This window comes from Nicotiana tabacum, chromosome 17 (assembly GCF_000715075.1).
Source record: "Nicotiana tabacum cultivar K326 chromosome 17, ASM71507v2, whole genome shotgun sequence".
NCBI lineage: Eukaryota > Viridiplantae > Streptophyta > Magnoliopsida > Solanales > Solanaceae > Nicotiana > Nicotiana tabacum.
Genome location: NC_134096.1, coordinates 15352993 through 15364852, shown reverse-complemented (window position 1 = coordinate 15364852; position 11860 = coordinate 15352993). Strand labels below are relative to the sequence as shown.

At 38.5% G+C, this 11860-nt stretch overlaps 1 protein-coding gene across 1 annotated transcript; it reads right to left on the bottom strand.

The window, feature by feature from the left end:
- Positions 1-719: 719 nt before the first annotated feature.
- LOC107777604 (eukaryotic translation initiation factor 3 subunit C-like) lies at positions 720-5986 on the bottom strand. Its single transcript, XM_075234059.1, has 4 exons — positions 5852-5986; positions 5681-5745; positions 3177-4982; positions 720-1862 (listed from the first exon to the last, which is right to left on the bottom strand). The coding sequence occupies exons 2-4, from the start codon at positions 5702-5704 to the stop codon at positions 915-917; spliced, it is 2778 nt and encodes a 925-aa protein (XP_075090160.1). The 5' UTR covers positions 5705-5745; positions 5852-5986; the 3' UTR covers positions 720-914.
- Positions 5987-11860: the final 5874 nt, after the last annotated feature.

The following is an 11860-nucleotide window of genomic DNA, read 5'->3' as shown; positions in this document are numbered from 1 at the left end:
AGAAACAAGTGTGGTAATTTTAAAAAAAAATTAAAAAAACAGTCGTTGAACCGAGTCGGTCCGGTTAACCGGTTCAACAGTAATTTTCATTGACCTGGTTTGACCGGTCTGGTTAACTGATAAAAAAATATATACGGACCAACCCCCTAATCCCCCAAACCCAACCCTACCCGGCCCACTTCCACCGGTCCGGGCGGTCCAGTTTACTACCGGTCTAGACCGGTCCGGAATCGGGTCAACCCGGCCCGTTAAACAAGTTTAGGTTCACTACATCGGTTCTGCAAAATTTGAGTACTAAAAGTTTCTTTACCCAGTTGACTCAGTGAAATCACGAGTAGTTTTTAGGTCGCCATTTGGGTCTTTTGTTAAATGGACTAAACCTTCTCAAGTTTAGCAAACTAAAAGGACAATAAGTGCTCAGGGTAATATTTAAAGAATAAAATTAGACTTAACCCCAAAGATGAGGAACAATTTCAGCTAAAAACTCCTCGTATGGAAATGCCAAAGTAACCCTACTAGCATAGCATAATTTTTATCAAACAGTTTTATATAGTCACAAGTCCCCCTAGTAATTTGGGAGTGATTCCGTCTCCCAACTGGTAAGGTGGATTTTCTTTTTTCCGGGGTTGATCCCCACGGAAAATTTCTTTGGAGGTGACAAAATTCTAGGTTGTACGTACCACCAGCTAATAATCGATGCAGACTAAATTATAAAAGAATGTACCCAACATAATGAATGTCATTAAATGAGAAAAACAGTATAGCATTGCCAAAAGATGCTAGAACGTCGCAGAAAACAATGTAACACAATGAAACGTTGGGCTATGAAACAAAGAAAACTATAAACTCTCCTACAACCAGGACCTCAAAGTGCTCTGTGATTCTCGTTTATGCAAAACTTTGTGCACAGCTCTCTAAGCGCGAACCCCTCTGTTAAGATTAACCATGCGACCTGATCCATCCATCTGACTTCCCCTCGCACCTCCACCACTCTGATATCTTGAGCCTTGACCACCGTAAGTCCCCCGCGCCTGATTAGTACGGTCCCTCGATGCTTGCCCAGAAGCTGATCTACCACCTACATATCCTGTTCGGCCACCACCGCCACCACCTTGTCTGCCTTGTGAGAAGGAGAAATCCTGCCACTTACCAGCACCAGCAGCTGCAGCAGCATAATCTTGGCCGTCCCTGCGCCTCAGGGGAATGCCCTCCAATCCACCACCACCTATCCTTGATTCGGTTGCTCTTTCATTACTTTCTGCTAATACTGACAGCTTTTCCGTCAACTGGAATGCCAAAGCCTGCAGTCTTGTATGCTCAACATCGTGAAAGACCATGCATCGGGATGGTTGATCCCAGCTTGCATGAAGCTCCTCAGAAATCATCATTTTGCTCACGATGCTATGGATCTGTGAATCTGAAAGGTCAAACATCCCTGCAAGCTGATCCAAACTCAGAGAATTATAAGAAGAAGAATATGTGAAAAGATAGGTTCTCAGTGCCTCTTCCTTTATTTTGTCTCTAAGCATCTCAAGAACACTATCCTTGTTGCGTAGCAGCCTCCACACGTCAAGGGAGTTGATAACATCAAAAGCCTTTTCAAAGTTTCCTTGCTTGAGGGCCCTTGTCGCTGCCATTACATGGTCCCTCACATTTTCAGGTGGGCCGGTGAAAGTTTGCCTCTCACTCACTTCAAGCAATCTCCGGAATGTCTTGCTAATAACCCTGCGCTTCATGTCATGGCTATTAGCTGCCATGTTTGGCACTTCAAGAAGCATTGCACATGTCAGATGGACGGCCTCAAGAAGCTCAAGATTTATATGCATATGATACGGCATCTGACGCCTCCTCTCCATCCGCTCCTAAAAGTGTCCAAAACATGCATAGTTTAGAAGCTTTGGTAAGAATCATAATGAAGAAATTTCACAAAAAAAACTACTCAGATAAATGAGTCAGCTGAAGGTGCAATCCGATATAAAATATATGATTATTTCAGTTACTATGAATTTGTTCTGACGAATTTGGCTAAAACTGATGGAATTAATTTAAAGTTCTGCGACGTTCTTTTGATTTTACTATTCCTGGTTTACTCCCAAGCATCCTTCCAAAGAACAAGTTTTGCTAGTTCCGTTTTCGAGACATTATGTCAACAGTTAATGTCCAAAATCTTTTAAAACAACAAAAACCTCTAAACTCCCACATGTGTGAGGAATGGTTCCCAACAGGTTCCTTCTACCACACGTGAAGAAAGAAAAATAAATAACAAATGATTTAATTCTAAGTTATTCAAGTATAAGTTTTAGTTCCTTTATTTACCCAACTCTCTGTTCAGGTCCACCACCTTCACCTTACACATTTCCTCACTTCATCAAATTCTCTTCTAAAACTTTTCTTCTAATTTTGTCTTCTCTCCAAATTTCACTTTTGTCAGCATTCAACCACAAAAATGGTTCAAGCAAAGTGTAACCATATATTCTTCAAGCTCATGTCTTTAGCACTATACACCCAATTTGTGCCCTGATATGCTTCCAATTCTTTTTCTAATTTCCCATAATTTCCTTTGCCTCATAGCAATTTCCTCTTTCAGCCATCACAAAAATACAATTCCGAAGATAATATCACAAATTTCACCTATCTGTCTCTATTAGAAGGACTCTCACTCTGCATTATTATACTGTCAAATCCTAATTGCCACACCTATCAACTCTTGGCTCTTTTCTCATTTTCAGTTAAATGGTTGCCAAGAATTACGACTTCTCACTCGCAGTAGTGGAAATGGCATGGATTATGCTAAGGATTGACTACTGAGGAATCCTTTGGGTTCTTTTTGGCGTCTTCTCTTATGAAAACCATGAGGAAACGCCACAGATTTAAGTAGAAAAAGTTACAGAGTATTGCTCTTTTACGGGATTCTAAAACTACAACTTTAGATACCCATGTAACTCAATAAGTAAACCAACAAATAAACTGATCTTTCTTTTCGAGTTTAAACTAGAACCCACTTTCTTGTTGAACTGCGCCACACAAACACTCTGAAACAGATACTAACTACTACAAATATGAAGTACAATAAAGCAGCTAATCTCAAAACATAACAAAGGAGGAACATAAGGGCACATAATAAGAACAAATTTCTTACATAAAAGAAAAAGAATGAAAATTTTCAGCAAAGAAACCTGTTCTGGGGTCTTCTCATGATATCGACTTTGGGAGACACCTTGCGCGAGTAACTCCTTCACCCGGCCGGCAGAATAGAGTTCAGCCAAGCAGCCATGCGCTTCTGCAACAAGTGCCGCCCTGAATGCACAGAGACCGAGCTGAGCCATGGCTCTGTTGAAAAGTATCTGAGTTGAAATGTCCATGTGCTGGATATTATCTTGTAAGTGACTCATCAATAACAAGTCACGGGATACTGAAAACTCATCCAAGATAGCATGGTGGTATATATCACAGAGCATTGCACGGGCCTTGGTTCGTTCATCCCCATATTTATATATGAGAGAAACGAGACTGTCCATCACTGTCCTGCTGTTCTCTTCAAAAGCAGGTTTCCTGGGCACAAGCTCTGGAGTTGCAACAAATGCAGTTGGACCTCTACTCTCCTCAACCACTTTGTTTTCTTCTACAGACTCTGCCTCTCCTTCTCCTTCGGTAAGCTCAGCCAACTTCCTCATAGCATCATACACTCCTTGTGGTTTATAATAAATGAATTCAACCTGTTTCAGAGCCACTTTTGCAGCACCCTTGTAGTCTCCCGCACGTTCTAAATAATGTTGGACATTTTGAGCAAGAACCAAAAATAACGGCTCATCCCTCAGCCTCTCAACATACTCACGGGTATGTGGATCAATTACCTGCAAGCTCTTGAAAAACTCTACATCTATCCTTTCAACAAAGGCAACCAAGTTTCCCCAGATCCTTATCGTCCCCGAGTGGTCTGCTCCTTTCTGGGTCTCATTTTCATCTGGCTCCACCATGTCATCAACCACAATATTTGGGTATTGGGTCAAAACATCGAGGATGGTAAGCATATTCTGCACGCACTTTTTCCACACATTTATAGGCATGTGTCCACTGAGACTTGGATTAACGTCAAACTGGGCAGATACAACACTAAACAGAATTTCAAGCTTTTGTGCTGGAGTCTTGGCCACCTTGGTCAAGAAGGTGAGCTGTTCAACCAATTCAATCTTTCCAGTCCCCTTTCTACCCCTAGCGGCAACAATTTCCTTGAACTTCTTGTTGACCGTCTCCCAGGTGATTTGACTTGGATCCTTGAACTGTTTATCCAAAAGTTTTTCTTTCTTGCTCAGCATCTTCTCCCACCCGGTACCGCTCTCGGTTGTCTCATCCCGACTTTCATCTTCGTCATCTTCCTCATCAGACGCAGCTGCAATCTTTGTTGGGTCCTCCTCAAACTCATCTTCATCATCCTCTTCTGACTCTTCTGACTCTTCATCATCACCAGCCTCATCCTCACTCTCGGGAGGATTTTCCCTGTACTTGTTAATCAACTCCTCATACTGCTTGTTATTCTTTTTCAGTTTCTGTTTCATCGAATTTAAGGCTTTAGCATTACTACTACTCATCTTCTTCTTTGCCTCCTTATTGGCCAAAGCCTGACTCAAGAAATCCTCCAGCATCACTAGAGCTTTGATATAGAGATTTGGTGCTTTAACCGATTCTGTAATGCGCATGACCTTCTCCAGCTGCCTATTGATCTTATCAAAGCTCTCCTGCAAGCTGACCCAGTCATTAATCTTCATAGCATTCTTCATCTGATCAACGGTAGCAGACAATTCCTCAAAGCGCTTATCCTTTGCTGACCGGACAACTCGCTTCTGTCCATCTGACTCATCACTGTCGCTGTCACCAGCTGCAAGGTATCTTGACCCAGCTGCTGCAGTGGTAGTCTCAGCCGGCCCTTCATCATCCTCCTGCTCGTAATCACTCTCCTCCTCCTCCTCGGTTTCACTATCGCCCTGCAAATACCATAGTATGAATCAATTAAATAACACCTTCTCTAAACCCTTATACCTTCCCTAAACCCTTATACTTTATGCAGAATGAGCTATGCCCAACAGACTGCCATATGCAAAATCAAATCACTCATCATAGGACCTTACTTTTCTAGGTTCACTAAGCAATTCCTTCTGAACAGTTTAAGATTATATTTCACATCACACTGTTTACACAAACAAGTAAATTGCTTTTCAGCAGAATAGATGGCGAAAAGTGTGAACAAATACACATTATCGTGATTTGTATCCAAAGGTCACTTAGACATTGAATAATTGGATTATGAAATTGCAATTCAAAACATCCAGATGCAAGTATCCATTCATTATGTTCGGGCACTTTTTACATCCAATTCAAAACAACCAGATGCAAGTACAATCACATAACAATATATTATGCCTCAATCAAAAGCTAGCTGGGGTCGGCTATATGAATCATCACAATCCATTTAGCTCTATATAGATCAGATTCATTCCAATATTCAATAATTTAGGATTATCTATCACTAGAGTTCACATAAATTAATTTAAAAATATATCTTTATCAATAGTTATCAAAAAAATAAATCTTTACCACTGTAAATTGGTGAATAGATTACTTTACTCATCCAAACACATAAAGAAAAAACTAAATCTTTAATTGAGGTGAAAAAATCATTTACCTGAGTCCAAAAACGGGACGCCATACTTCTTCAAAAAATTCTTCGAGAAACGGAGATAGAATGAGCTGCAATTACTCAAAATAAAATATCAGATTGTGAATAAATCAACGAATGAGTTTGCTACTTCAGCAGTTTTACAAACACCAATTTTGAAGAAGAAAAGATTCGAACCTGTAAGCTGGAACTGTGGTTTACAGAAAGCTTAGCGGAGAAAGGGAAGAGGGAATGGAATTTTACAGTAAAAACCCTAGAGAATGATAAGGCTTGGTCCGACTCGGCTTTTGGGCTTTTATGGGGTGGGAATATGAAGTCACTAATCGAACAAGGCCACGGCCCAATGTATTTCGTTTTGAGAAAACTAACCTCTATAGCCCCTCAAAATTTTAATAATCTATGTTTTTTCTCACTTACACGAAATGGCCCTTCGGCCCAAACATATTACATCTAATAGCCTGAAATATCTATTTATATATGTTTTATATAGTGTCAGTTTATTTTATATATTTATTGTATAGTGATAGTATATTTTGTATATATTTTTGTACTATTTAGTATATATTTTGTATAGTGACTATCTATTTTGAATATATTTTGTATAGTGACAGTATATTGTATATAAATTGTATAGTGACAGTCTATTTAGTATATTTTTGTATAGTGACAGACTATTTTATATATATTTTGTATAGTGATAGTCTATTTAGTATATTTTTTATATAGTGACAGTCTATTGTATATAAATTGTATAGTGACAGTCTATTTTGTATAATTTCCTTACACTTCCATGTTTGCCCATTAGGGACCCATTAAATCTCGTGAACACAAACTTCAGACAAACACGGCAGAATTCTCAACCCATGCGGCCCACAATCCAAAAAGGAATTTAAGTTCTATAAATTAATATAATTACATATAAATTTTAACCACTTCTGTTAGTGTAAAGATTGGTGGTTAAAATTTGCCAAAGAACAAGAAATATCCAACTACTACGAGTTAGTATATTGAAGCATACTCTCATTTCAGAAGCATCACATTCAAATAAATCCATTAAGGAATTTCGTCGAGCAACTCCGAGGCATGACAATGAAGACTGCTCCAAAGTGTACAAACTAACACTCACCAGAACAGTAGGTAGCTATCAACCTAAGACTAATAAACGAAAAGCATTTCTAGAAGCAAATTAAATCTGTCACAAAACTAGAAAACGGACATCCGCAGACGAATTTCATTGAACAACTCAGATGTAATGACAAACTTCAAAAAACGCTGCTTTAGAGTATAATCGCTGAAGGAGAATGAAGTTAGAGTTTTGAGGAGGTGGTGGTTGTGGTGTTGGGTGAGGATGAACGGATAGTGTGATTTAAATTCTGACAGCGGCGGAGGAACGGCGGAGAGAGCGGAGGAGGATACCATAGAGAGGGGGAAGAGTGGCAGTGGTCTTGGGCTAGTCTTTCAATTAGTTATGGGCTATAAAATGCATACTGCAATTTGTGGCTAGCGGCCGATATTAGTTTCTAGCTGATGGCCATAAATGAAGTTTGCTCTTTCGTTTTCAGGCAAAAACCACTTTTCGTTCGCGCCAGAAACTATTTGTATCTGATAGCTGTAAAAATATATGAATTTGATATAATTTTTATGTATAACAAACAAAAATATATATAGATAAGAAAATATATTTTTTATCTACTATTTTGAGAGTTGTTATAAGGTGTCATTTTCCCTTTGTTTTTCTCCTTCCTTCTATGAATACGAACCGACGGAATGCCTAAAAATTCCTAAACTTGGCATGAATTATTAGTTGTACCCTTAAATTATTTGATACTTAAATACCCCCTTGAACTTGGTTATTTGATGGTCGTTACCCTTCTGAATATTGTTGGGACAAAAAGGATGAATATAGTCTCTTTTTATTTTGATTAATTGCTTCGATAGATACATTGTCTATTTATTATAACTGTTATTTATTTTTCATCGAGTCAAATTTGTGAAAATTTGGCTAAAAATTCATATTTTAGCCAAATAAAAAGTTATAACTAAAATAATAGAGTACTAAATGTGTATTTCTTGTTATTTTATTAGATAATATGGCTATTTATTTCAATTGGGTATTTTTATTTTCGAATCAAATCATTAAAAGAACTTGGCTACAGCTCCACTATTTTTTATTAAATAAAAAAAAGTATAGCCAAAATAACGATCTTGCAATTGTGTACTTTTCTTTTATTTCTTTGTTATATGTTATAGTTATTTTATATTAGTTGTGAACTTCTCTTTGTTATATGCTATAGCTATTTCTTTGGGGATTATCTACTCTTCATTAAATTTGATAAAGGCATGTGTGCGGACCGCAACGTCATCCCGAGTGAGAACCTCAGGACCCAGCATAGGCTCCTGATCATGGATTTGGAGATTATGAGGAAGCGAAGAAAGAGGGTTGTGTTTGGTTTACCTAGGATCAAGTGGGGAGCTTTAGCTAAAGACAGAGCCCAGGAGTTGGGTGATAAGTTGTTGACTATGGGGGCATGGAGGAGTAGTGAGACACGAGTGGTATGTGAACTGCGACTTCAAATTGCATTAGGGAAGTTGCTAGATAGGTATTGGAGGTCCCGAAGGGCTCCTCTGGTTGCCGCCATAAGGGACTGTTGGTGGAGCACTAAGGTCCAAGGTAAAGTGGAAGTCAAGAAAGCGACATATTTGAAGTTTTTAGAGAGCATGGACGAGGAATAGAAGAGGACGAATAGCGGTATGAGATGGCTAAGAAGGAAGCAAAGTTAGCGGCTACCGCGGCTAAGACTGTCGCATTTGAACGCTTGTATGAAGAACTTGGTAGAAAATGAGGAGACAAGAAGTTGTATAAGCTAGTCAAGATGCGAGAAAAAAAGGCATGTGACCTGGACTAAGTGAAGTGCATCAAGAACGAGGAAGGCAGAGCTTTGTTGAATGATGCACTTATTTGACAGAGATGACAGACTTACTTTCATAAACTATTGAATGAAGAGAGGGATAAGAACATTGTACTGGGTGACTTAGAGCACTCTGAGAGTCGTCGGGACTTTGGGTATTGTAGTCATATAAAAGTTGAGGAGGTGGAGGGGGCTATGCACAAGATGAGCAGTGGGAGAGCGGTCAAACCAGACAAAATTTCGGTGAAATTTTGGATGAGCATGGGCAGGGCGGGCTTGGAATAACTCACTGGGTTATTTAAAGTAATTTTTAGGATAAAGAATATGCTTGAAGAATGAAGATGGAGTACAATGATCCCATAGTATAAGAACAAGAATGATATAAAAAATTGCAATAACTATCGGGGTATCAAGTTACTAAGCCATACTATGAAAGTCTGAGAAAGGGTGATGAAGCTGAGGGTGAGGAGAATTGTGTCTATTTCTGATAACTAATTCGAATTTATGCTGGGACGTTCGATTACAAAAGTTATTCACCTTGTTAGGAGGTTGATAGAGCAGTATAGGGAGAGGAAGAAGGATTTGCATATGGTGTTTATCGACTTAGAGAAGGCTTACGACAAAGTGATGAGGGAGGTTTTGTGGAGATGTTTGGAGGCTAGAAGTATTAATGTTGCATACATTAAGGCTATTAAGGACATGTATGGTAGATCTAAGATTCGAGTGAGAACGGTGGGAGGGGTTCGGGACACTTCCAGTTATGATGGGGTTGCACCAGGGATCAGCCCTCAGCCCATTTTTATTTGCCCTAGCGATTGACGCACTTGCGCGCCATATTCAAGGGAAGGTGTCATGATGCATGTAATTTGTATATGGCATTGTACTTATTAACAAGACGCGAGGCGGTGTTAATGAGAGGTTAGAGATTGGACGCAGACCATGGAGTCTAAAGGCTTCAAATTGAGTATGACAAAAACAGAATAGTTGGAGTGCAAGTTTCATGGTGTGACTCCGGTAGTGAATGAAGACGTTAGTCTTGATTCATAAGTCATACCTAAGAGAGAGAGTTTCAAGTACCTTGGGTCAGTTATACAATAGAATGGGGAGATCAAAGAGGATGTCACACATCGTATTCGGGCGGGGCGGATGAAATGATGGCTCACTTTTGGTATTTTTTGTGATAAGAATGTACCATCAAAACATAAAGGTAAGTTTTATAAAGCGGCGGTCAGACAAACAATATTGTGTATGGGACGAAATTGGCCAGTCAAGAACTCCCATGTCCCGAAGATGAAGGTGGCTGAAATGAGGATGTTGAGATGGATGTGTAGGCATACCAGGTTAGATAGAATTAGAAATAAAGTTATTCGGGACAAGGTGGGCGTGACCTCTGTGGAGGACAAGATGCGGGAGGTGAGACTTAGATGGTTCGGGCATGTGAAGAGGAGAGGCACAAATGCACTGGTGAGGAGGTGTGAGGGGTTGGCCTTGAAGGGCCTAAGGAGAGGTAGAGGCAGGGCGAAGAAGTATTGGAGAGAGGTGATTAGGCAAGATATGGCGATGCTCCAGCTTACTGAGGACATGACCATGGATAGAAAGGTGTGGAAGTTGAGAATAAAGGTAAATGGTTAGGTAGTCGAGTGTCCTTATTTGTAACAATAGCTTTAGTACATTACTTAGTATTAACCATGTGTTTTCGTACTCCTAGACTTCTGTTATTACTTGTTGTTGCTTTTGTTTCGATTTTCTGATTGTGTTATCTAGTGTTAGTTTTGTTATTGCCCCTTCCTTTTATCTTTCCTGAGTCGAGGGTCTATCAAAAATATCATTTCTGCCTTCTTAAAGATAGGAGTAAGGTCTGCGTACACATTACCCTCCCCAGACATCACATATGGGATTACACTCAGGCTTTCTTTTGTTGTTGTTGTTGTTGTTATTATTATTGTATATCTTTTTGGGCAAAATTTGTAAAAAAAAATAAAAATAAAAAAATCTTAGAGCTTCATAATTTAGCTAAATAAAACTTTTTAGCCTAAATGATAAAGTTCAAATTATGTATTTTTTGTATCATTTTTTACATGTATGACTATTTGTTTTAACGGTGCATTTCTTCATTTCAAGATAAATTTTAAATGAATTTAACTAAAGTTTCATCAATTTTATCTAAATAATTTTTTTTTTACCTAAATTATGGAGTTCTAGCCAAGATGAGATTATTAATGGGATATCGACTATTGAATACCCAAGTTCAGGGGAATACCAATTAAAATTATAAATAGTTTAAGGGTGTAACCAATAATTCATACCAAATTTAGGGGGATTTTATTTTTAGTATATAAAGCTACAAGTTATTTGGACTTCAGATTTTATTTTTACTTTAAATATAATATTTTATTAAAGTTACTAATTAAATCCTCTTATAATTTACTATTTGCATTATTAGATCAATTGTTATGTAAAAAGAAAAATAATCATTTTATCTAACAACCGAATATGGTGAGATTATTACGTCATTTCTCATTTCTATTTTGCCTTCATTATTCTTTAAGCTCCTCCTTTTGGTCAATACTAAGGTTGCCTAAAAGGACGGGACGGCCCGACCCATCCTGGTCCTATCCTGACCCGTCTTGTGTTAGTGAGATGGGATATAGTGGGTAAAGCGACGCGAGATGGGACAGATCGTCTATTTTGTCCCGATGGACCTGTCTGGTAATGGCTCGGTCCCGGCCCGACAACCCACAAAATATATTTTTTTTAAATAAAGCAGGTTAACCAACGACTTTATTTTCAAAAATAACAGTTGGCAATGGTTAAAAACGTCAAAAAATCCCCCCCCCTCCCCCCAAACTTTTAATTTAACTCTTAAGTTTATTAATTTATACTTTGATCCTATTTTAACTAAAAATATCCCCATTCTTTTTCCCCCCAAAATCTATCATTCTCTTTCTAATCTCTTACATTCTATCTATAGACGAAGGGAATATATATATATATATATATATATATATATATAATAAAACCAATTTGATTCTCAATCTATGTGAACTATTGCTAAACACTAACTTTCGCATTATATAAATTCCATTGTATCACTATTACATGCCCAAAAATTCCTAACTACTTCAGTTCCTAGGATGTCTGCCCAAAATACATCATTTGCAAACATCGGAGGAACTGCTAGCATGGCAGTTCTACCCAAAAAAATTTGAATTTGGTGCCTCTTTTACCGTGCATTGGCCACTCTATTCTGTTCCCTGAGGTTGTGCCTCACCATCAC